At 35.7% G+C, this 24,919-nt stretch overlaps 1 protein-coding gene across 1 annotated transcript in view; it reads left to right on the top strand.

Moving 5' to 3' along the window:
- Lrp1b (LDL receptor related protein 1B) overlaps window positions 1–24,919 on the top strand; it is a 1,955,528-nt gene that overhangs the window by 1,447,423 nt on the left and 483,186 nt on the right. Inside the window, exons 36-41 of the mRNA XM_042275227.2 lie at window positions 1,225–1,359; window positions 1,941–2,070; window positions 11,401–11,527; window positions 11,660–11,811; window positions 12,110–12,234; window positions 13,464–13,835. Of these exons, the coding sequence (XP_042131161.1) occupies window positions 1,225–1,359; window positions 1,941–2,070; window positions 11,401–11,527; window positions 11,660–11,811; window positions 12,110–12,234; window positions 13,464–13,835 (1,041 nt within the window). The remainder of the gene's footprint in view (window positions 1–1,224; window positions 1,360–1,940; window positions 2,071–11,400; window positions 11,528–11,659; window positions 11,812–12,109; window positions 12,235–13,463; window positions 13,836–24,919) is intronic.

Here is a 24,919-nt window from a genome sequence, read left to right as displayed (position 1 = left end):
AATGTTGAATTTATTATATATCACTTAATATTTTACAAAATAAAATAATTCTTATTTTCTTGTCAAGTCCCTGTTTCAAAATGTATAAACCAATAGGCAGACTAGAGGAGCCTGTACTTTCCTAATAGCTATGTGTATCCACTGCCTTCTGCTTGGCTTCAAAGCATTGTGTTTCTGACATAACTGTTTTTGAGGGTAGTGCTGTTTGCTATCACTCCTTGCTCGGGGGTAGAAATTTAGGCTGTATTTCATTTGATATGGAGTCATAACACTTACTTAAAGAATGGCTTTAGTATAAGAATTGTTTTGTCTTTATTTCCATAGTCTGTCAGTGTGCCAGAGGTAAAATATATTGGTCTTAAATGATTTGTTCTTCAAATGGCCACATTGGCCAAAGCACAAAACATTAGCAGGTGGCAAATTGATTATTTAATGATTGTCCCCAATGTCTTTCTAGAAGCTTTGTAGAAAATCATTGACCTGTAATTGCTACCCTTCATGAATATACATATATATGTATTATATTTCACTTACAATATTTTAGACACATTTTTCATTCAATATTCAAAAAAGCACAGTTAATTAAGGACTGGATAGCATGGAGCAATTCTTCAAGTATTCTGAAATATGTTTGTACAACAAGAGTTTGAGAAATACAAGGGAATTGTTTCCATTTGAGATGCTACTTAGGACCTCAGAAGGAATAATTGGTGATGAGCATTTTTTCAGTCTTTACATATATTGAATGACCTATTTTTAAAATACCTTTGATAGAACTGAAAGAATGTCACATGTCTGTCTGTTGTCTCCACACTTTGAGACTTTCTTGAGTTGATTATCCCCAGTACATTCAGATGGCTCAGAAGCATGTAGAAAAAGAACAAAAACTAGAAGAAAAATATGTGGTTTGGAATAAACATCCTAATTTCATGGGAATAAAAACTTACTAAGCCAAAACAAATAGAACAATGCCGAAAACATAATAAAGAATTTTCATGAATGTACCTTTAAAATTTAAATGCTGAAACCTAGTTTCTTTTATTTTATAGTTCCTTTACTACTATTCATATTAGTAAATAATCCTAAAGAATGCTGAGAATCCACTGTTTTCTGTCCATGATGATCCTGCAACACTGATTCTAATGTGATCCTAATACATGTACTGATGCAATTAATAGTGTGTATGCTTGTGTTTTTGTGTGTGTGTGTGTGTTTAATCAATAGAAAATGACACCATCTATTGGACAGACATGGGACTTAATAAAATCAGCAGAGCTAAAAGAGACCAGACTTGGAAAGAAGACATTGTTACCAATGGCTTGGGGAGAGTGGAAGGAATAGCGATTGACTGGATTGCTGGTAAAAATCTATGGCTTAGTCTTGTTTTTTTATTCCACAGTTTTTGTTGTTGTTTTTTTCTTTTTATAGGGGGTTCATTCTTCTTTAAAATATTTCGGGTTCTTGTTTCTAACATTTTAAAATTTCTTTCTAGCCAAGGGGGTAAATACTCTCTTTTGCATTAGGTTCAACTTTTCTACTGCCTTTGGATAATGTTTTTATGTAGATGTAGAATGTGTATTGTTCAGTTTGCTCAATTCTCCAGAGAGTTCCACATGGTAAACAAAGCACAAGAATTTTTTTTTTTTTTTTTTGCTTAAAGTCAGTATAAAGTTAAAATACTTACTCTGAACAGTTGGGAGAAGTTTCAACTTCTTTCAAACATGTCAATAGATGCTACTTAGTTTAAACCATCAAAATATGAGATTGGAATTTGAAGTCTCTATGAATTAGTTTAATTATAGCTGTTTAGAAAATACATAATCAAAGGAAGTAAACGTGCTCTTAGTTATGTGAAGACTCAGAAACTTAATTGCAAGCATAACTGAAAAACATTTCTATGATTCCTAACTTGGTTGTGGGCATTTCTGTTTTTTTCCTAGGCAACATATATTGGACAGATCACGGATTCAATTTAATTGAAGTTGCAAGACTCAATGGCTCTTTCCGTTATGTAATTATCTCCCAAGGCCTGGATCAACCAAGATCTATAGCTGTGCACCCAGAAAAAGGGTAATTTTAAGGTTTACATATATTTTCTGGGTTTGAACTGTGTTTTCTTAAGTTATAGTAGGAAAAATTAGGCAATCACATCATTTTAACTATAATATCTACAACATGATAATAGTTTTAGCTTAGAAAGTTCATTTTAATTTTGCAAGTACCTGTTGGAAAAATTCATAATTATCATGACCTTTAACATTAATTTTGAAATTATTTAACATTATATTCCATATAATGTATTTTGTTCAACCCCATGCCTTATTCCCTCTCTTATCCCACATCCATTCCTAGTGAACCTTTCTTCCCAGCTAGACCTGCTCCTACTTTCGTAGTTTTTACTTAATTTTTTATACCCAATGAATTGAAATAGAGTTGATTGAATGTACATAATAGAGGATCATTTATTGGATTATGTGCAGCTTACCAGTTGCTATATCACTGGAAAAAAGTGCGTAACCCACCCCAACAGCCATTAACTGCCAAGAGCTAGACAGGAGAGGTGGGGCCTAATGATACTGTTCCTTATACATAATAACATGTTCATAGGTCCATCTTGTGCAGCTCATGTGCAGAAAACCACTTCTGTGTGTTCATGGCATGTGGCAGAGTAGACTACATCTTCATCCTTAGATGAGTCAAATGGGCAAACAAAAGATTAAATATTGACATATTTAATATTAAAATATTTAGTTCACCCACCTAGGGCTTGGATAATGTCCTATTCTAAGAAATCTGTCCCAGATGTCATAATAAGCTTAGTTCTATAAGTAGGAAAGCTTCTGACTTGTCAGGTTAAAAGAGACATTTTTTCTAGGCATAAAAAAAGTTTCCTTGAGCCGGGCGTGGTGGCACACGCCTTTAATCCCAGCACTCGGGAGGCAGAGCCAGGCGGATCTCTGTGAGTTCGAGGCCAGCCTGGGCTACCAAGTGAGCTCTAGGAAAGGCGCAAAGCTACACAGAGAAACCCTGTCTCGAAAAACCAAAAAAAAAAAAAAAAAAAAAAGTTTCCTTGATTTGTCTATATTTCTGGTCCTTCTAACTCATTTTTCTTTAGAATTATTTCTATTTATTGTGCTATTTTTCTTCTGTTATAATGTATTAATTATACGTGTTAGTGTGTCATAATGTCATTTTCACACATGCACATAAGGCATTATGTTTATCTTTACCTCCTATGATTCTCTTTTAACCTCTTCTCATTCCTGATGACCCCCTTCCTCTTTCCAATTAGTACCCATTCTGCTATGATATCTCCTGGGGGTGATTTACCAATGAGTTTCATTAGGTGTACTTACAGGAATCAGAATCAAGGGTTATTTACTAGCACATGAACATCTTACCAGAAGCAGCTAGTCTACTGAAGAAACTCTCTCTGTCTCTGTCTCTGTCTCTGTCTCTCTGTCTCTCTCTCTCTCTCTCTCTCTCTCTCTCTCTCTCTCTCTCTCTCTCTCTCTCTCTCTCTCTCTCTCTCTCTCTTTGTCTCTTTCTCTTCAACCAAAAGCTTGTCTATACCTACTCAGGAGGGGTGGAGTAGTGCCTCTTAAACTGCAGCCCCCTTAACAAGCATAAACTACTTAAAAGTCCTCTGGAACTTGATGTGTGGAGCCTTCTGAGCACCTTTCCACCTCTGTGATGGAAAGCTGATGGACTCACTTTAGAACAGGCCTTGTGTAGATAATCAGTGCTGCTGAGAGTTCAAGATTGTGCAACAGCTGTGACATACCAAAGGCAGCAAACTATAATGCCCTCTCTTTATCTGGCTCTTACATTCTTTCTGCTTTACCTTCAAAATGTTCCATGAACCTTGGTGCTGTAGTTGTCCTAATTAGGGCCAGGCATTATGTCATGTATTCCAAGCACTTTCTCCATTTATGAGTTTCTGTAATAATGTGACAACCACCACTCATGGAAAATGAAAAACAAAAACAAAGAAACATTTATGACCAAAGTATGACAAAGCTGATTACTAATGTATGGGCGTAATCATAAATATTTAGAAGGCAATTTGATAGGCACATCATGTCCATTTACCAAAACAAAGCCAGGAGCTTCCCCACTGAGGACTCTATCCTCTCCAGCTTTTGACCAGATTTATAGTACCAGAAATGAATTTCTGCCTCTGAAGGGGGCTTCAAAAACAATCAGAATGTGGCTGTTTATCCTCCGAAGAGTCAAATTACTAATGCACCAATGGGCACATCATGCCTGGCAGGTCATTTTTGTAGCATAAAGAGTTCAGAGCTGAATATGACCATGATGACATTTCTGCTCCAGCAGCCTGCACAGCATCTTCTAAAACTGTGAACACTAGCCTTCAGGGAGGAATCTTCCAGCTCCATTCCAGCATGGTTTCTCTATGTCATGCGATCAACACATATCATATTTTCAGAAACAACATCTAACCATTTAGTTCTAGTATGCATAGGTACTATAAATCTGGTCAAAAGTTGGAAAGGATATAGTCCTTATATGGGGAAGCTCCTGACTTTGTTTTGATAAATAGACATGATGTGCCTTTCAAATTGCCTTCTAAATATTTATGACTATACCCATACATTCGTAACCAAGAGTAGTAAAAACAGCCTGTATTGTTTTGGAGACCACAAGAATCTTCGGGGCTGACACTTTCATTTAATAATGTTACAGTTTTTGAGAGAGGTATTATTATCTATCCATTCAAAAAAACTCCATTCAACTTTTTTATTTTTAATTTTAGTAAGTTTACAAAATGACTGTTTTAAGTGTAGCTTTTGCACCTGCGCTTACTCGTGTTGACCCTCTTTTCTCCTTTTATTCCTCGATCCCTCACTCTGTGTCTCCACTGAAATTTTTCCAACCTCAATGTTGTACATCTATTTTTCTCCTCTCATGGGCCTCTTCATAGTTGTTTTGCTTCCGTACATTCTCCCACATAAATACAGATAAAAAAATTAGAAACTAGGATCCACATATGAGAAAGAACATGTGGTGTTTGTGTTTCTGAATCTGGGTTATATCACTTAATATATTGCCCAGTTCTGAAATTTTTATAATTTCATTTTCCTTTACAGATGAAGAAAAGTCAATTGTGTAGATATGCCATATTTTTGTTATCTGTTCATCCATTAATGGGCTTCTAGGTTGATTTGTTTGCTTTCAGTAAACATGAATGTACAAGTATCTCTGTCGTAAGACCTGGAGTACTTAGGGTATGTGCCCATGAATAGCATAGTTGAGTTATTTAGTAGATCTAGTGTTTTGAGAAGCGTCTACACTGATTTCCAGTGGCTACACCACTTTAAACTCTCACCAACAGTGAAAAGCATTTCCCTTTCCCCACACCCTCACCAGTATTTGTTGTCATTTGCTTTCTTGATGATTGCCATTCTGATTACAGTGAAATAAATGGTTTTAATTTGCATTTCCTTAATGAGCAAGAGTGTTGAGCAATTTTTAAAAATATTATTGGACATTTGTATTTCTTCTTTTAAGAATTGTTCAGTTTCTTAGCTTATGTATAATAGAGTTGTTTCTTTTCTATTTAGTTTTTTTGTATGTTATGAATATTAGTACTCTATCAGATATATATCTGTAAAATATTTTCTTCTCTTTGACTTCTTAATGTTGATGGTCTTCAGTTATCATTTCCTTTATGTGTTAAATCTTTCTCCTGAATTCTATATTTTTATGATTGACTATGTCTTCAGCATTCTCACTTGGAGAACTTATAAGTTGTATTTTCAAAAATTATTACAGAAACATCTACCACTCCATATATAAACCAAGGGATGGGTTTCTAAAATTTAATCAATGTGTTGATATGCCCACCAGTAATAACACATGACAACTTAGAGGATGAAAAAAAAATCAGCGTTGTGCGTGTGTGTGTGTGTGTGTGAGAGAGAGAGAGAGAGAGAGAGAGAGAGAGACAGAGAGACAGAGAGACAGAGAGAGACAGAGAGAGAGAGAGACAGAGAGAGAGGCTTAAAAGGAGTGGTAAAGCTGGCAGTTGTAATAGATTAACTGTTAAAGGAGGAGAGGCCTCTAAAAGGTAGTCACAGCAGGTAGGATATCAGGAGATACAGAAGACAACCTCCCCCCTCAGAAGGCTGAGCAGCCCCCACAGAAGGCTCCAAGACACCTTTCTGTGTCCAGAGGGGAGCACTTTGGAATGTGACTGGCACTAGCTGCTTTCAAGTGACACTTGAGATGAGTTGGTGGCTTGCCTGTTTAAAGCAGTGACAAAAGGAAGAAATGAACTGAGGGCTGGCATGTTCACAGGATCATCAGAGTGATTCATAAAGCATTTCTCAGTATCCCCATGGCCTCATGATGAAGAAATTTCTAGGTTTTTATTCCCCTTGCTTTGTCTTGGACACTTCCCTCCACTGACTTTCTACCCAAGAATTTACTTTTCTCTTTCCTGCCTTCAGGAGACTTTTTTGTTTCTGCTTCTCTCTGTGGGGTCCAACAGCTCTGAGAGCATCTTCACTGATTCTCTTAATTTCCAACATGATAGGCTTTTCTCTCCCTCATTTTAATTAGTATTTGAACTGATCTCAATTTGTGTCAGTCAGTGAAATATTGTACATACAGTGAAATCTATAAAATACACATACATAGTTGGAAAGTATTAAAATCAGTTTCCTCTCTCTCTTTTTCAAAGTCCCTTTAGATTCCCTGCCACTGAACTTCACTTTACCTCCACTCCTACTAACTACTTTTCTTACAGTGGGACTCGTTCAGTGACATACCTAAAGTAATTGAAATGTTGCTTTTTCGTGGTTCCATACAAGCCAAAAGCCATCTCGTCTACCTTCAAATTCTTCCATTTCTCTCTGGAGACATTTATCAGATTCACCTTTTCACTCCATTGAGAGACTATGACTTAGCAAGATGTCTGTAAACAGTTTTGACTACCTGATCTTCGGTCCCTAATATACAATTTACATTTCAGCTGATGAGCCAAGAACTTTTATATTATTCACAATATTAGAATAGTCTTTGCATAGCCTCATTTTTTGTTGAAAGCATTTCATAAAGTGTCACATGAAAGAATACATTTTCCATGTTTGCATCTGAGAGTAGAAATGATTTACAGAAAATAATTATTAGTATTTGAAAACAACAGTGACAGGTGTCCCTCTACACATTGGCATGCATGAATTTATTGACTTGACTCCAGTGGAAAAGGAATTAAAATGAAAGGTTTATGAAAATCATTCAAAATGATTTCTAAGTAATATTAACATAGGATTTTAAGAGCAAAAATTCCTAACTTAAAAATGAAATATAGCATTTACAATTCTGTTTGAAAATAAAACATGGCATGTGATACTGTCAAGGGAAAAGGGGACCATTATAGAGTAAATTAGCTAAATTCAAGATATAAATGTGCCATGTAAAGAAGGCATGAAGCCTATTTTGGAACAATAGAGACTTCAAGTCTTTTCAAATGTAGCCAAATGCAAAACAGGAACCACCTAGGAATTTAGTTTCTCTTGAAAAGTCAACTTTGTCCCCCTGGACTTTTCTACCTTTTGGCAGCTTCTTGGAATATGGCAGAATCGACTGTAATAATTTTCTTTTTACTGAAAAGTCATTTACTGCACATAAAAAGTATGGGAAATCATAGCATGATGTGGAAAGATTTGATTAATCATGCATAGTATAAAATTGTAAATAAAGTAAACATTGTATTTCTTTCTTAGACACCAGGATATATGTTGCCTGGCTTGATTGAGCATTATATCTCTGTTTAAGAGCGATTATATATAAAAATGTGATTTTTCATATTAGTTTAAAAATCTGTTATTAAAAAAGATTTTAATAAAGCATAGAATTTCATTTTGAAAATATTTTTTTCTGCAGTGAGATAGTATTTCCTGGGCTAAATTGACTACATAAGTACCCTAAAGTTCATTTTCTCAGCCATGTCACTCAACATGATAAGCATTTTGTAGCTGTAAAGCATGGCCTCAACTGGGGCTGTAATCCCAGCACTATAATGTTATTCTTCTGTGTATTATGTTCTTAAAGGTTCAACCTAGTCAGCTCCCTATTTTTAGCAATCTTGGGCTTGCATTTGTAAGGTGTTATTTAATTTTGACCTTATTAAATTGAATAATTAACAATAAAATCATCAACATGCAATTATATTTGGCTTTGTGTAGTAGGGTATCCTTTCAGGCCTCTCTCTCTCTCTCTCTCTCTCTCTCTCTCTCTCTCTCTCTCTCTCTCTCTCTCTCTCTCTCTTAAGCTTTATTTATTTTTATTTTATGTGCATTAGTGTTTTGCCTGCATAGATGTGTGAGATCCCCCAGAGCTGGAGTTACAGACCATTGTGAGCTGCCATGTGGGTGCTGGGAATTGAACCATGGTCCTCTGGAAGAACAGTCAGTTCTCTTAACCGCTGAGCTATCTCTCCGGCCCTTCAGGTCACTCGTACATGCATAAAAATTTATATGAAATCTACATGCAGAATAGTTTTTCATTAAAAAATAATAATCCACAAATTGTATTAGCACTCATTTTAGCATCTTGCATGGAAGCATCACAATTCAAAAGAAAAAGGGACTGTTACTATTAAATAAGATAAAGCTGTTCTGCAAAACTAAGCCCCTACCTGTTCATGCTATTCTTCATTCCACTTCTGTCTTTGTGTATAGACATCTCTTGTTATACTCGTGATAGCTCAGGAAGAATAACATACATTGGCTCTAGTAGAACAAGATACAACAAAGATGATACTAAATGCTTGAATTTGTTTCCTAGCCTGTCCATTCTTTGATCATATGAACAGAAAATATTCACTTTAAGCCATCATTTCCACAGCTGTGAGAATTAGGCTTAAATATGTGAAACAGATTACTCAGACAATGTGTTCTGTAAGGTCCACAGAATGATATACAATTGTTGGGCATTTGGATTTGGATTTGGATGAGTCAGTTTATTAAATTTATAACAAGCAAAAGTAAAAGAATAAACAGCAAATAACAGAAAGAACCAGGAGTGACATCATTCAATCAATTGCTCACAACATGTCCCAGAAAAGAGTGAATTAACCCATGAGAGGGAAAACCAAAGGTAATATCATCAAATTGTGGGCTTACAAGCATCCAACAGAAATTGACTGGGAAAGCCAGCTTGAGTTCCAGGTTGAGAGAGTCCTTGGTGGAGAAGTGTCCCCGCAAGTGAGACTTCCAAGGTGAAAATGACAAACTAACAAAACAAAAATAGCATCAGATAGGGACCATCAAATTGGGTGCTTATATTATTATCTAGCAGAAACTGACTGGAAAAGCGAAGGCAGGCAGTTGAGACAATTCCAAAAAGACAGCACTCCTAGCTTCTCCATAGATGGGCTTCTGGCTTTCCTTTTCACAGTTGACATTTTTACATTATAGGATAAATGGTAATCATGTTTTGGAAAGAGTCTGCTTTCTAGTTGCCCTCAGGGGCATAGTATTTATAACTTAGTTATTTGCTGTTTTCCTTTCATCTTGTTTTAAGAGCTTAAGGGCCCAGGGAGGGAGCTTTAGAGGAGAGAGCACAAGGGCCTCTGTGCTGCTAGCCTGCTTCCACCAAGCTTGAATAGCCCATTATGATTTACCAATGTAATGTGTATTACACTGCTCATTTAAAACCTTGCTTCCTTGATCATTCAGTGTATTTGTAAATGGATTAGTATTAAGTAAAAGGTTTATTATATGCATTTCCATCCCTATTTGAATATGTTAAAAGGTGATAGGAATGACTCTCCTGGCTGCCGGACTGCATCCATTGTAATCCAATAGCACCTGGCTTTTAACAATCATGACATTTGTCCTCAGATGATTAAATGACATCATACATCTGTTTATCAGTTCATATTTTTAATATATTGAAAGTATCACTTAAAAGTCTTGACTTTATTATATAGATTTTTTCATGCACTTTTAACCAGTTTCATGCTAATAAAACATTAGTGACATATCCTATTAAATTTTCCCTTCCTGTACTACAGAGTTTGTGAATATGAATGGCAATGTCTTCAGGATTCAGTTACTTGGAATTCTAGTCAAACCTCTTTCATTATGTTGTCAAATACCAGCACATAAATTTTATACAGCTTTTAAAAAAATGTCAACTATTAAAAGTAACAAGGATAAATCAAATGTATATATTTTATGTAATTTAAGTTTTGAGGTTAATAATTTTATATGAGTATACAAAATAAGCAGGTTTTCTTTAGGTTTCATATATGAAGCTCAAGAAATATCTTTTCTTGAGTTATTTTTCTAAACATTAGTTTTTCATAGGTTGAAAGCTTGTGAGTACATAACTTCAAATTTATGAAGGATTGTATTCATCTAAAAGTATGATTCCCTCTCCTATCATATAAATGTTGAATTTATGAATGAATGAGTAAAAAAAATGAATTTCTACCCTAATTGTTTATATTCCCTTTATCAACATATTTTGTCTCATAATACATTGGCTTCTCTTTCTGAGTTACATATTCTTTCACATCAGTTTTTGAGATTATTAAAGTAAAATGCTTTCTTTGTTAAGTGTGAAACCATACGTTAGTGTGACATCACATGTGAACCTTTAAAACTTAGAATAGTTGCATTTAGATGTTTGGGTGAAGGCTAAAAGTTACAATTATTGGCATATAGATGCATAAATTAAATAATACTAGATTTAATTTTTAAATACCATAATTATTGACTGCTATATATACAATTCTAAATGTAACAGAAAAAGCAAGCAACCAAAACAAAACACTGTTTTTATTGGGCCCACAATGTAGTTGAGGAAAAAAGTTCAAAATGATTATAAGGTTAAGAAAGTCCAGTATAATGTTCCACCCTAGTCTGTGTGCTCTGCTGCTGTGTTGTAGGGTTAATGGTGCAGGAATAATCAAAGAGGCACCGGGGGCCTAATGAAGGAGAAGTTGAAGGAAAAAAATAGGCAACAAGTTGGAGAAGAAAATTTCAGATAGCATGAGCGTATATTATTGATTCTTCCAAAGCAATGAATGGAACTTACTTTAATAAAGCAACTCCCTCTTTCTATTTTCTCATAACTTCTAATTTGCATTTGGTCTGTCTGTGTTTGCCAGTCCTTGAAACTTCATATAAATCAAATCCTGAAATATTTGTCCTTACTGTATTCCATTCCTGTGATTTCTACACCCAGTTAAAAATGCTTTATAATAAGATTCTATTAGTAACTGCAGAGATATTTGCAAATTAAGTTCTGTGGTTTATTTGGTTCTGTTATGCGCACTATACTGTTAAGAGCTTTGCTGTCATTTGCAGTTTTATTTGGTGCCCTTTCATCTGTTTATTATTATCATGATCAATTTAATTTCAGCTTCTTGTTCTGGACTGAATGGGGACAGATGCCCTGCATTGGGAAGGCTCACCTAGATGGTTCCGAGAAGGTCATGATTGTAAGCATGGGAATAGCATGGCCCAATGGCATCTCCATTGACTATGAGGTCTGTTGGATTGCTTTTAAGATTCTAAAGTGTCTTCGTGTCCAGCTTACAGTAGTCTACTTTTAATACTCCCTTATTTACTTAATAAATAACCAAAACAGCTTGTACTATTGCTTTCAAATCACTATGTAGGAAAATAAATTATACTGGTGTGATGCTCGCACAGACAAGATAGAAAGAATTGACCTTGACACTGGTGGGAATCGTGAGGTGGTGCTGTCTGGGAGCAGTGTGGATCTGTTTTCAGTTGCGGTCTTTGGGGCTTACATCTACTGGTCTGACAGGTAATTTATTTTTTTTGTAAGTATTTGAGTCTCAAAATGTTATTTCAGTGCCATTTCTTTGCCCTTGTAGGATTAGCCATCCCTTAGCAAGGTTACAGAAAGAATTTCACAAAACCATGTAATTTTTTCAGAAGAGGTCAGCAAGGATCTCTAGCTATTCCGCGGTCAAGCATTTCAACACCACATAGTAAAACTAGTTTATTTTCTTCCGTTTGAGCCATCTCTTATCTTCAGTTTTACCTGACTTGATTTTAATTAGTTCAAGACTGTTGATGCTGTATGTTTCACTTTTTGGCAGAGCACACGCCAATGGGTCGGTCAGAAGGGGCCACAAGAACGATGCTACAGAAACAGTAACCATGAGAACCGGACTTGGAGTCAACCTAAAGGAGATCAAAATTTTTAACCGTGTAAGAGAGAAAGGTCAGCAGAGTTCATGAAATACACAATTGATACATTTTGCATCATTTCTCTTTTGTTTTTAAAACTTAAGAATTAATTAATTTGTATTAGGTTCACAACCTTAAAATTCCCTTTTTGATGATTTTCTTTTACAAAAAACATAGAGAAGGCCAAGGAAATGAAGATACAATAGTTTATATGCATATATATTCCCTTTTTATACATATGTATGGTCATGTAACATAGGACAAGTCTTGAGAATGGGTTTTTACTTATAAATATATTTTTCAAATCTTGTTAAATATATTTGACAAAAAGTACAAAGCACAACGAAGGTATTAGAGAAGCAACTGAATTTTTGTTATGGATTATCTTTTAGAACAAAAGTTGTTATGGTTCTGGAAACAGTTGTCTTCAATGTGTATTTCTGAATCATTGCTTCTTTCATAATGGTTTTGTCCATTTTAAAATTCTTTTTACTCAATTTCTGTATATGAAAGAACTTTATAAAATAATTTTGAAGATGGGAATAATGAATTTGTAACACAGACTCAGCCTTGCATACTTGATCTTTTAAAATTGGAATCATTTATGCCTTATGTATAAGAGGTGTGGCACAACAAAGCCATCCATTTGCAATTTCCTGTGCCTCATGGGCGCTCTTAACATGATTTCTCAGTCACTTCAGATTATGTTCTGAGTTAATCAGTTACATGTGTCAAGTCTGTGAAATATGAAAGCTATCATTTTATTTTATTTTATTTTATTTTATTTTATTTTACAATACCATTCAGTTCTACATATCAGCCATGGGTTCCCCTATTCTCCCCCCTCCCACCCTCTCCCCTTACCCCCAGCCTTCCCCCCATTCCCACCTCCTCCAGGGCAAAAGCTATCATTTTAAAACAATGCATTTGACTACTTTTTAAAGGAAATTCTTTTTAGTTTGTTTTTGGTGCTGAGGACTGAGCTTAGGACTTGGTACTTGCTAGACAAAGTCATCAGCACTAAGCTAAATCTCTAGCCTTAGTAAGTTAAATCTTAATGCTTTTGTTTAATATATATATTCAAGAAACTAGAATTTTTTGATTTAAAAATTTATTATTGTTTTGAATTTAATTTTTATTGACCAATCTTTAAAAATAAAATTATACTTAAAGTTTAACTGTAATGTTTCTATTAGAGATAGGATAAACTTGTTTGAACATTAAAAAAAATTGTTACATGTTTGGGTGTTTTCTCTTTCTCAGGTACCAATGTCTGTGCCAAAGAAAACGGTGGTTGTAAGCAACTCTGTCTTTATCGAGGGAATTCCCGGAGAACCTGTGCCTGTGCCCATGGCTATTTGGCTGGGGATGGAGTAACTTGTCTAAGGCATGAGGGCTATTTGCTATATTCAGGAAGAACAATATTAAAAAGCATACATCTTTCTGATGAAACCAACTTAAATTCCCCAGTAAGGCCCTACGAGAACCCACATTATTTCAAGAATATCATAGCCCTGGCCTTTGACTACAATCAAAGAAAAGAAGGTACCAATCGGATCTTTTACAGTGATGCACACTTCGGAAATATACAGCTTATTAAAGATAACTGGGAAGATAGAAAAGTAATTGTTGAAAGTAAGTACAAACTTTACATTGTTTGTGTGTCACTTCATTTGGCTGGGGGGGGGGGGGGCGAAGCAGTGGTATGTGCATGGAGCAGTTGCACTCCCCACAGTTCATGCTCAAGAATGACTAGGATGACATCATCCATCAATCCCCCAATGTCAAAGCAGCAAGTAACCACATGTACTCTAAACAGTGGCTTTAATCATATCTGCAGTGTTTTATCATCACACTTGCTGCATACAATACTTGTGATACTGGTAATATGTCAGTACAAAAATATTTTAATTGTGGGAGAAATGGTAGCATTAAAGTATCTCTAATGATTTCCAGTCAATCATATTTTCTGAAACATTATCTAACATCAGTGTAAGAGGGGATGCTGAAGAGGTGATTTGGGCTTGAAGATTCATTTCACTGAGAAGAGAGCTTTTCTAGCAAGCACAAGGCTCTAAGTTGTAAAACAAACAAAAATCATGGAAAAGAAAGAAATCACTGTAACTATTGAAGCTTTGTGTTTTGGTCAGTGTCAATTATCTACATAATTTACAGACACCCCTTTCCTGCCATCCAACATTCACAGACAACAACATCTTCATGCACGCTCGGCTGTGACTTTGTGATTTCTGTTTATTTTCCACCACTTCTTTTCACTGTGCCGAACCAGTCTTTGTATCCCTGTTTTTAAATTGCAGTATTAAACCTACATTTATAATACACTTGGGAAGTAATACAGGTTTAAACATGAAACGTGTGCCTCACCAATGTCAATGCCATCTCATCCAGAGCTGAAAACTATCATTTCCTGTGGATTTTTTTGTAAGCTTATGTATCATCACCCTTAATTATAAAACAAGATTATTGATCAACGTGTCAGATACCTAGCTGACCATAGTGACATATTGCAAACATTTATTTCAGCCCACAAATCTATTTTATTCTTTGCAAACATATAGCCAATTTTGCACCCAGTGTACATTATTTTATTTATTTAATTTATTGATCAATAAATTATGTCTCATAAATATACTAAATATTACAGTTAATATTTGTTTGTATAAATGTGCTCATTCATAAATGTAAATATTTGTGTAAGATAGAAACCAGGAAGAAAATTTAACTAAACTGAAACCAAGGCACCAAGCTAGTCATTTGTATTTTATTTTTTATAGGTGACTGAACACAAATGTCCTATCAATTTATATCTTTACCCATTGTCTATGAAAAGGATTATTTTCTCGAAGCTTTTCCAATAATACCTTTATATTTTTTATTAGTTTATGGAAATCTAATAATCAAAATTACTTCCTTATATTAATGTTCATTTGCACGACAACAATAAGATCTAGCCTCTACTATGTTCAGCTTTTTTAATCGGTTCAGGTATTCAGTTTACAAGCACAAGGTCACAATTTTTATTGTGTAGGTTGCTATATTTATTAGTAACTTCACAGCAATTTGTATATTTGTGGCCCAAGACATTTTGGCTTCTCTCCTTCTCTCTCTCTCTCTCTCTCTCTCTCTCTCTCTCGTGTGTGTGTGTAACAACTATGTAACTGTACTAATAATGAAATTAACACTCATTGACACTCATTGATTCTTTGGGTATGTCTGTATAAGTTTCACATTTATATTACTTTTCAGCTTGTCATTTCCCACTCAGATAGAATTCATCATTTCAAGTGTTCATATTGAACCACAGCCTATTAATTAACTTATTCATCATGTACAATTTAGGCGCCCTGGCAGTAAAAGATGAATGTCTGTTCACAGGCCTTTAGAAGCCACAGTTTAATGAAGAAATCTGCAAGCAAACAATCATTGTAATACAGTAGAACTACAAGATACCTGGGGCCTTTAGAGAATAAACAATAAACCTGGTGAAGAATCTCATGAAAGTTTTAAAAGGTGATGCTGTGCAGAACTGAGTTAAGGACATTGCCTGGGTAGATAGGGATCATCAGCTGAGTGGGCCAGGTGGCGGGAGAGAGAGGAGATGCATCTTCTCACAGTGTGAATCCCTAGGGATCCCAAGTGAACTATCAAGAGCAGATGAGAACAAAACCATTCTCAAATACCTAAGTGTTCTAATATCTGTCTTTTTCTTAGAGCTCACCTTTGTTCTGAGGTTACAAAGGCACTGGCTGTAATTGCACCTTAGCTTCCATTTACACAGTGTGTCCTGCTATACTGAAGGTCACTGTACTTTTCACTGTAACTTATGTGGAGGAAAACAGCTAGCTTTAGTTAAGCAAAAAATAATTTAAGAAAAGGTAGCATTAGGTTTTATTTGTTTTTTTTTATCAAATCTTGATCCTTTAATACTGACCTCTTCAGTATTTTGTGTGATGAAAGAGATAATATACACAAGGCATTGAGGTTGTCATCTGAAGGAAGCCAGGCATTTCATTGCATCAGCTGGCACTTTCCCCAAGAGGTACCACGTACACTCCCATAGAGGAATAGCGTAGCAGTAATGGTGCACACTGGGTGTGTGGCAGATATTTTCTAGGGAATATGTATGACACTGTCACTATGATATTTGCTGCAAATAATATTTTAGAATGAAGTGAAATGAGTTATTTATAAAAGCACTTATTCCTGACAATAACTTGACAGGTCCCCAACTCTTTTGAGCCTTTTCTGGGGAGGCGTGTGATTTCCAAAGTCTGTGAGTTCATGGCACCGACTAATGGAGTTCTCAACCTTGGAAGGAATGTGTAATCAGGGAAGCAATATTTTGCAAATGAAAAGGATAAGTGATCCATTCAAAGCAAGGGATAGGCCAATATATTGTAATGTAATGTGTTATGCAAAGTCCAACACCATGGTTCAGAGTCTACACCACACTTACCCACAGCTATCCTTGTCCTGTGCTGCCTAGTATGCAAGAATCCACAGTTACCTAAAAATTTTATATTATCCCTTCCATACCATGGAATAGCTGCAATTAAATGAAGATATCGTGACAGATAAAAGAATCCAGCCATCTTGTAGGATGCAAGAGAGTTAGCAAATCTGTGAATTTATAAAACAGAGTTTTCTTTTCATTACTATTAAACATAGCTATCTTCCTTAGGATGCCTTATTTATGCTATAATACATATTGATTTATTATTCTAGACTATGGCAATATTGATAAATATTCACAGCAAACTTTTATGTTTACATTTTAATCTAGTAACTAGCTCTAGACAATAACCACAGACCTAGAGCCTTTCTGGAGTTTTTGATGACAACTGATAGTTTAAAGATAGTTATTTAACAAACATTGAAAACATTCTCGAGGTCTAGGAGCTCAAAAAGATTTTGGTTTAAAGAAATTAATGAAAAGAAGTAATTTAGTAAGATTAAAATACAGATTTTATGGCACAAATGAATGAGAGATGTAAGGAGGATAGTAGGGTGATTCTGATATTAGAGGACTTTGCAAAGGTAGGGGGCTTTAAAAATGAGTTTCATTAAGATGCAGTATACATACCATAGTATTCATCAATTTAAACTGCCCATCTTAATGATTATTAGTGTATTGTATAATCAATTTTCAAAGTTGCGATATGAGTGTGTGTTTACTTACATGACTATGACACAATAATACCTTTTATTTTACTTTCTACGTTGTAATTATTAGTTTGTTTATTGTGTTTGAGTGTACGTTGATGCATGTTTCATGACGATCTTGTGGAGGTCCGAGAGCAAAGTGTGAGAAGTGGTTATCTCCTCCGCCATGTGGTCCCTTGGAAGACCACTCAGGTTCTGAGGCCTGGTAGTCACTAAGCCCACTATTGTTTAGTTTTATCCATGTAACTAATCACCATTAATTACATGCACAATTGTGGCACCAGTGGCAACTCCAAATCTGAGGCTTTTCATCACTCCAAGCGGAACTTAATTTAATAAAGCAACTCTTTTTTTTTAATTTTCTATTTATGTGTTTGCCAATCCTGGATACTTCACATAAATCAGATCCTAAAGTATTTATCCTTAGTTTATATCTGTTTTCATGTGGCATCATGTATCTAATGTTCATTCACACAGTAGTATGTACTAGGTGTTTTCCTTCCATGGCTGAATAATGTCTAGTTGTATGTGTTCATCACACTGTAGGTACCCCTTCATTTGTTCTCAGACACTTAGATTGTACTATCAATAACCTCAGAATCCAGTTCTGAAAGCTATAGGGTTCAGGTTAGATGCTAGAGGAAGCAAAAGGAACTTAGAGATTTGAAGGTGAATGAACTCTCTCACATGTGTGCTGTTCTAAACATGTCTCTTTCTTCTACTACTTTTCTTGCCCTAATTTTCTATAATTTTTTTTTGTTGCTGTTTTTGTTTTTGTTTTTGTTTTTTTCAAGACAAAGTTTCTCTGTGTAATTTCTGGTGTCTGTCCTGGATCTTGCTCTGTAGACCATGCTGGCCTTGAACTCATAGAGATCCACCTAGCTCTGCCTCCCAAGTGCTGGGATTAAAGGTGTGTGCCACCACCGCCCTGCTTCTATAATTTCTTAGCTCTAATTCTCTGTTCTAATCCTCCTGCTTCTCCTCCTCTAGTCTAAAAATTCTCTTTTTACCGGAGGCTTGAAGCAATTAAAAAAAATTTACAAGAGTTACCTCTCAATGGTCAAAAGCACATTGCCAGGGTAAGCAATAAGGAGCCAAACACTTTACCATGGCAACACAAGGTTTTATGGTTTCAGGACAAGAAGGAGGAGGCACAGTGCCCAGTGCAACAAACTTCGAGACTTGGCAAGTGAGGAACTGGCATGTTTTTTTTTTCTTTTCTTTTTTTAATTATTAAGAAATTTTCTGTTCATTTTATATACCAACAATAGATGCCCCTCTTATCCCTCTTCCTGACCCCCAGCCTTCCCCCTCAACCCACCCCTATTCCTACCTCCTCCAAGGCAAGGACTCCCATGAGGAGTCAGCAGAGCCTGGTACATTCAGCTGAGGCAGGTATAAACTTGTGTCCCTGAACCAAGGCTGTGTAAGACATCCCATCATCTTTGGGAGGTACTGGGCTCCAAAAAACCCACTTATGCACTGGGGATGGATCTTGATCCTACTGCCAGGGGCCCATTAAACAGGTCAAGCTAAACAACTGTCTTGCCTATGCAGAGGGCCTAGTCCAGTCCTATGGAGGCTCCACAGCTATTGGTCCACAGTTCATAGGTTCCCACTAGTTTGATTTGGTTGTCTCTGTAGGTTTTCCCATCATGAACTTGATGCCCCTTGCTCTTAGAATCCCTCTTCCCTCTCTTTGACTGGCCTCCTGGAGCTCAACCTGGTGCTTGGCTGTGGTCTCTGCATCTTCTTCCATCAGTTACTAGATGAAGGCTCTATGACAGTTAGGGTAGTCACCAATCTGATTACTGGAGTAGGTCAGTTCAGGCACCCTCTCCACTATTGCTAGTAGTCTAAGCTGGGGTCATCCTTGTGGATTCCTGGGAACTTCCCTAGTACCCTGTTTCTCCTTATTCCCATGATGTCTCCCTCTATCATGGTTATCTCTTTCCTTGCTCTCCCACTCTGTCCCTGTTCCGATTTAGCCATCCCATTCCTTTATGTTCTCATCCCCCATCTCTTACCCTCCATTCCCCCATTAACCCCGAGTTTGCTTATGGAAATCTCATCTATTTCCCCTTCCCAGGGCTATTCATACGTCCCTATTAGGGTTCTCCTTTTTAGCTAGCTTCTCTGGAGCTGTGGGATGTAGTCTAGGTATCCTTTGCTTTACATCTAGTATCTACTTATGAGTGAGTGCTTACCATGTTTGTTCTTCTGATCTGGGTTACCTCACTCAGGATCATATTTTCTAGTTCTATCCATTTGCCTGCAAATTTCCTGGCATGCTTTTATTGGTGTACTTTAAGTGGATAACCTTGATTGGACACCTGAAACTCTAACCTTGTATGTAAGTGTGAAGTTTTAAACTTATGAAATATACAAAGCCCTTTAGTCTGAACTTGCTCTGAGGTAAAAATGAACTAAATGTGTGCAATTAGTCTGAGCAAAAGGAACAAAGCAGACTTTTAAGTGTCTACAGTCTTTGTGAACAACAGATCCAGCCATGAAGCACATCCTAGCATATTGTCCATACATCAAAATTATACAGCCCAGTGAGAAGTCATCTTCTTGATCACCCACAAATACATGTGCCCACAAAACTGAGATGCAATCATGAGATTACATGTACATATTACATGAAAATGCATGGTAATGGAGAGATATAGCTCTTCTTGCACAAGTGAAATTACAGATGGAAGCAACCAGTTCTTCAGAGCCCATGGCGCTGCAAGCCCTGCCCTACAGGGTTTCTCCATCAGAGGACCATTTTGACTGGTGGGTTGGCATATGAATTATCAATTGCTTTAAGCTCTAATTGTGTCATGGCCCCCAATAGCTCATGACAATCGCTCCTGACATTGTACCATTTTAATAATTGTAAATTATGCCTCAATTGAACATTGATTTGTGCCTAACTGAATATTTGTATTTTATATAAAACATTTAATAATCATTCTATCCAGTAGATGAAGTGAAATACAAACAACTGTTGTAATCTAGATCCATATTTTAGGAATATTATTTTGCTTGTAATGTTCAAGGAAGTGTCTGTATTGTGTCTAAAGTCAGATATGTTCAAGGAGGCTTTACAACACTTCATATCATAACATGGTAAACTGAACTAATGTATAATAATCAAAGTGAATGTACAACCAAATCATTCTACTTGCCCTCCATATCAAAACATAAAATATACAGCCATTTTTTGACTACAAGTATCAATTCACAAATGTAGTGAAAAATTGACACTTAATGGCCAAATAGTGAAAGTAGTCAAGTTGTGGGTTTCAGACAACAGTACAGTTTGACTTCCTGGAAGGTACAAAGAGCCTGTTTCCTGACCAATGGATGATTGACTCATGAATTTTATTTTTACTGAAAAAACTTTTCATGCAATATATTTTGATCATGATTTTTCCATCCCCCAATTCCTCCCAGATCCTCCCCACTTCCCTACACAGTAAAAATTTGCTTTTTTTCTTTCTTCTTTAAAATAAACAAAAAACAAAAAATACAGATAAACCCCTCTAAAATCCAAACCAAACCACACAAAACAAAACCCGGGAATCAAAATAAAACAAGCAAAAGACCAATTTAAAAAAATGCCCTTTGTCAGAGGGTCACAATTGCAAATAGCTTCAAGATCAGTAATGGGATTAAATGTTTACTTCTCCATCTCAAAACTGGGACCCCCATCTGCATTGAACTTGTTGCAGGCCTTGTGTGTGCTGCTACAATTCCTGTGACTTCATATGTACATCAGTTCTATTGTGTTTGGAGGGCACTAATTCTTTAATCATCAGTCTTCTCTGGCTCTTACAATTTTTCTATCTCTTCTTTTGAATAACTCTCTGAGCCTTGATGGGAGGGGTTTGTTGAAGGCATCCCATTTAGGATTGTGTGCTCCAAAGTCTCTCACTCTTCTGCTCATTTGTGGGTCTCTGCATTATTCTCAGTAACTACAGGATGAAGCTTCTTGGATAATAGCTGAACAAGTCACTGATGTATGAGTATAGTAGTGTAATTTTAGAAATCGTTTTGTTGCCATGTTCCTTTTAGAAAGCTATTAGTATTAGGTTTTCTCTGAGGCTCATCTAGTCTACAGTTCTTGACCACTTTAGCAGTGCCATGTATGAGTTCTATCTCATGGGGAAGGCCTTAAATCCAATTAGAAAGCGCTTGGTTACTCCCATAACATATGTACCACTATTTACACCACTATATCTACATGTGGGTTACTGGTGATGGTTGCAGGGTTTGAAACTGGGAAATATTGATGATTACCTTTCTCCTCTAGTATGTACCTTTAAGTAGAATGAATATTCGTTAGTAGAGGTGCAGTTTCTAGTTAGGCACCAGCTTGACTTTTCTGTGTTTATTGATATGAGTGTTGCCTTCAGAAATAAGCCTGATCAGGTTTTATAGACTAACCAATAGCATTGGTAATAAGCTGTGATGTTTGGGAATTTTAATGGGGTTCCTTTGGCAAACAACTCATCAAGATATGATAAAATTGGTTGGATAAGAAGTCTAACTTAAGCATTGTCTCTATTATTTATTGGTGACTCTGCTTAGACTCATTTCATTTTTGTATATATTTTAGGAAGCTTCAACTGTGGTAGTTTTCTATATGATTTTTCAAATGGCATTTAGTTTTAGTTGTCCCTCCACATATTTTCCCCTTCACCTTTCTCTCTCATCATTTTCCATATTTAATCCTCCTATCCTAGTCTGCTTTGTTACAATATATTCTATTTTCCCTTCTTTGGGAGATCTTCTTCCATACCTAGCACCTGTGATTATTTGTATGGTAGCACACGTATCAAAGGACAAAAAGCTAACATCCAAATATAAGAGAAAATATACTGTCTCTTTGGGTCTGGGTTACCTCACCTGGGATGACTTATTTTCTAGCTCTATCCATTTATATAAAATTTCTATAATGTTATTTTTCTTTTTATGTTAATAAGCAAAATAATTGAAAACAAAACCAACAACCATAAATGTAGAACAGCAATTAAATCAAACTTTAGCTGGTTTTCATGAATGTAACTAAGGTATATGCTTCTACTTTATGGGGTTTACTTAGGTACATGACTGTGCATTTTGGTGCATACACACACACACACACACACACACACACACACACACAACCCCAAACAAAAAAACAAACAAAAAGAATTCGAAAGCACCACGGAGCAGAAACCATGAATAATTTGTCATTATGCCATCCCCAAATGCTCTTTCCCCCCCCTCTTTTTTGCTTCTGTGTTTTCCATGGCTCAGAATTTGTCAAAGTCCCAAATTTGTCCTTCCTTTATCCAGCTTATCATCATCCTCAGACGCCCTAGAGATGAAAGGGACATTTTGTGTCTAGCTGCCTGAGCAGACTTCTTACTTGACAAGCTTACAGGAATATCGAATCATTCTCCCTTCTTCTGTACTCTTCCAGTAATTTTATCTCAGATGTAATTTTTACTGCCTTGTTTTCTGATGCCACACCAACAGTGTTTTCAGGGGACTCTCCCTATTTATGAGGACTTTGTGGACTTTGGTCCTCCTTCTCTTAAATCTCCTAATATGTCTGCTTTATATGCATCCTCTTCAGTTTGTAAAGAAGTTTGGCTTTTAAATTGAGGCAATTCTTCTGCCTAGCCTACGAGTGCAAGGATTAATCGCATGAGACCAAATGGCGATCTCTAAAAGTTTCCTACACATGGTTAATTCTGATTTTATGTCACTAATGACTATGTTCTTCCATGTATGCCTGGAGCCTGTTGATAAGATCCTGTTTTATTCTCTTAGCCTTTAAAGCATGAGCAAGATATTCTATGTCAGTTTAGTAAATTGGAAGTATTTTGGTCATTGAAGTAGACATCCTTCAGCTTGTGAACTTCTCCATTCCACTGTGCCTCAAGTATAATCAAGAAATCCATGTAGCTGTTTTAGAACTTGCAGTTGTAAAATTATTTCTTGATGGCACTCTTAACTTTCCCATGTCTGTTGTAAAGTCCCCCTTTTCATCTCTAATTTCATTACTTTGAATCATCTCTCTCCATCTTTAGTTACTTTAGCTAAATATCTGTCAATCTTCATGATTTTCTCAAAGAACCAACTTTTCAGTTATTGATTCTTTGTATGTTTTTGTTGAGGCTGTTTGTTAGTTTGTATTTTTTTACTTAAACACTGAATTTATTTCCTTCCATTACTTTTTTAGGGTTTTAGCTCTTCTTGTTTTTGTAGAGTTTTCAGATATTTTGCTAGGTTACTTATAAAAGATATATCTGATTTTCTGATGTAAGTTGCTTCTTTGAGTTGCCTTTATCATGTCCCATAGACTTGGGTATGCTGAGTTTTCATTTTAATTCAATTATAAAAGGATTTTAATTTTTCTTCTTGATTCCTGTCTTGTTTCAATTTTTCATTCAGTTGTGTGTTGTTCAATTCCAATTAGTTCATATACATTCTGTTCTTTTTGTTGTTTATACCCAGCTTTAATCCATGTTTGGCAAATAGGATTCAGGGTGTTATTTCAGTTTAATTATGTCCATTGAAAATTATTTTCTATCTAAGTATGTGATCACTTTTGTAGAAAGTTCCATGAGCTGCTGAATAGAAAGTATATTATCTAGTGTTTGAGTTCTGTAGATACATGCTAGGTTCATTTATTTAACTCCAACATTTCTCTATTTAGTTTTTGTCAGGATAACACATCTGTTGGTGAGAGCTAGGTATGAAGGCACCCCCAATCACTGTGTGAGGTTTAATATGTGATTTTAGCTCCAGTATTGTTTTTTTTTTATGAACATGGGTACCCTTGTATTTGGTTGATGCATAAATGTATAGGATTTCAATAACGTATTAACTTTTCTTTTCATGAGTATTTAGTGTCCTTCCTTATCTCTTCTTATTAGTTTGGTTTGGTCTATTTTGTCAGATTTTAAAATAGCTACAGTTTTCTTTTCCTGGTTCCATTTGCTTGGAATATTTTTTTTTATGATGATGTCTATTCTTCATGATGAGGCATGTTTCTTGGAAGCAGCAGAAAGAAGGATCATGTTTATTAATAAACTGCTAGTCTAAATCATTTTATTTTGAATATTGAAGTTATCATTTAATAATATTTATGGATTTTTTAAAATTTGTTGTTATGGTGTAGGATAGTTCCTCCTTTTCTGATTACTGTTCTGGGATTATTTATTCCCTATGTCTTCTTGGGCATGAATATCTTCTTCAGATTGAAATATTCCTTCTAGTGCCTGTGTATAGCTGGTTTGGTAGACAGAAACTGTTTAAATGTAGTATTATCATGGAATGTTTACCTTTTTTAGTAGATTGTGATTGACTGTTTGGTTTTGTTTTGGGGTATAGTAGTATGAGCTGGCATCTGTAGTCTCATAGTGTGTAGAATATTCATGCAATAACTTCTGTCTTTGAAAATCTCCATTGTGAGGTTAGGTGTTATCTAATTATGTTACTTGACCCCCCCATTCAGTTTTAATATGCTTTCCTTGTTCTGTATATCTAGT

This window comes from Peromyscus maniculatus, chromosome 4, assembly GCF_049852395.1.
Source record: "Peromyscus maniculatus bairdii isolate BWxNUB_F1_BW_parent chromosome 4, HU_Pman_BW_mat_3.1, whole genome shotgun sequence".
NCBI lineage: Eukaryota > Metazoa > Chordata > Mammalia > Rodentia > Cricetidae > Peromyscus > Peromyscus maniculatus.
The sequence above is the reverse complement of the archived record's forward strand: the minus strand, read 5'-3'. Positions and strand labels throughout refer to the sequence as shown.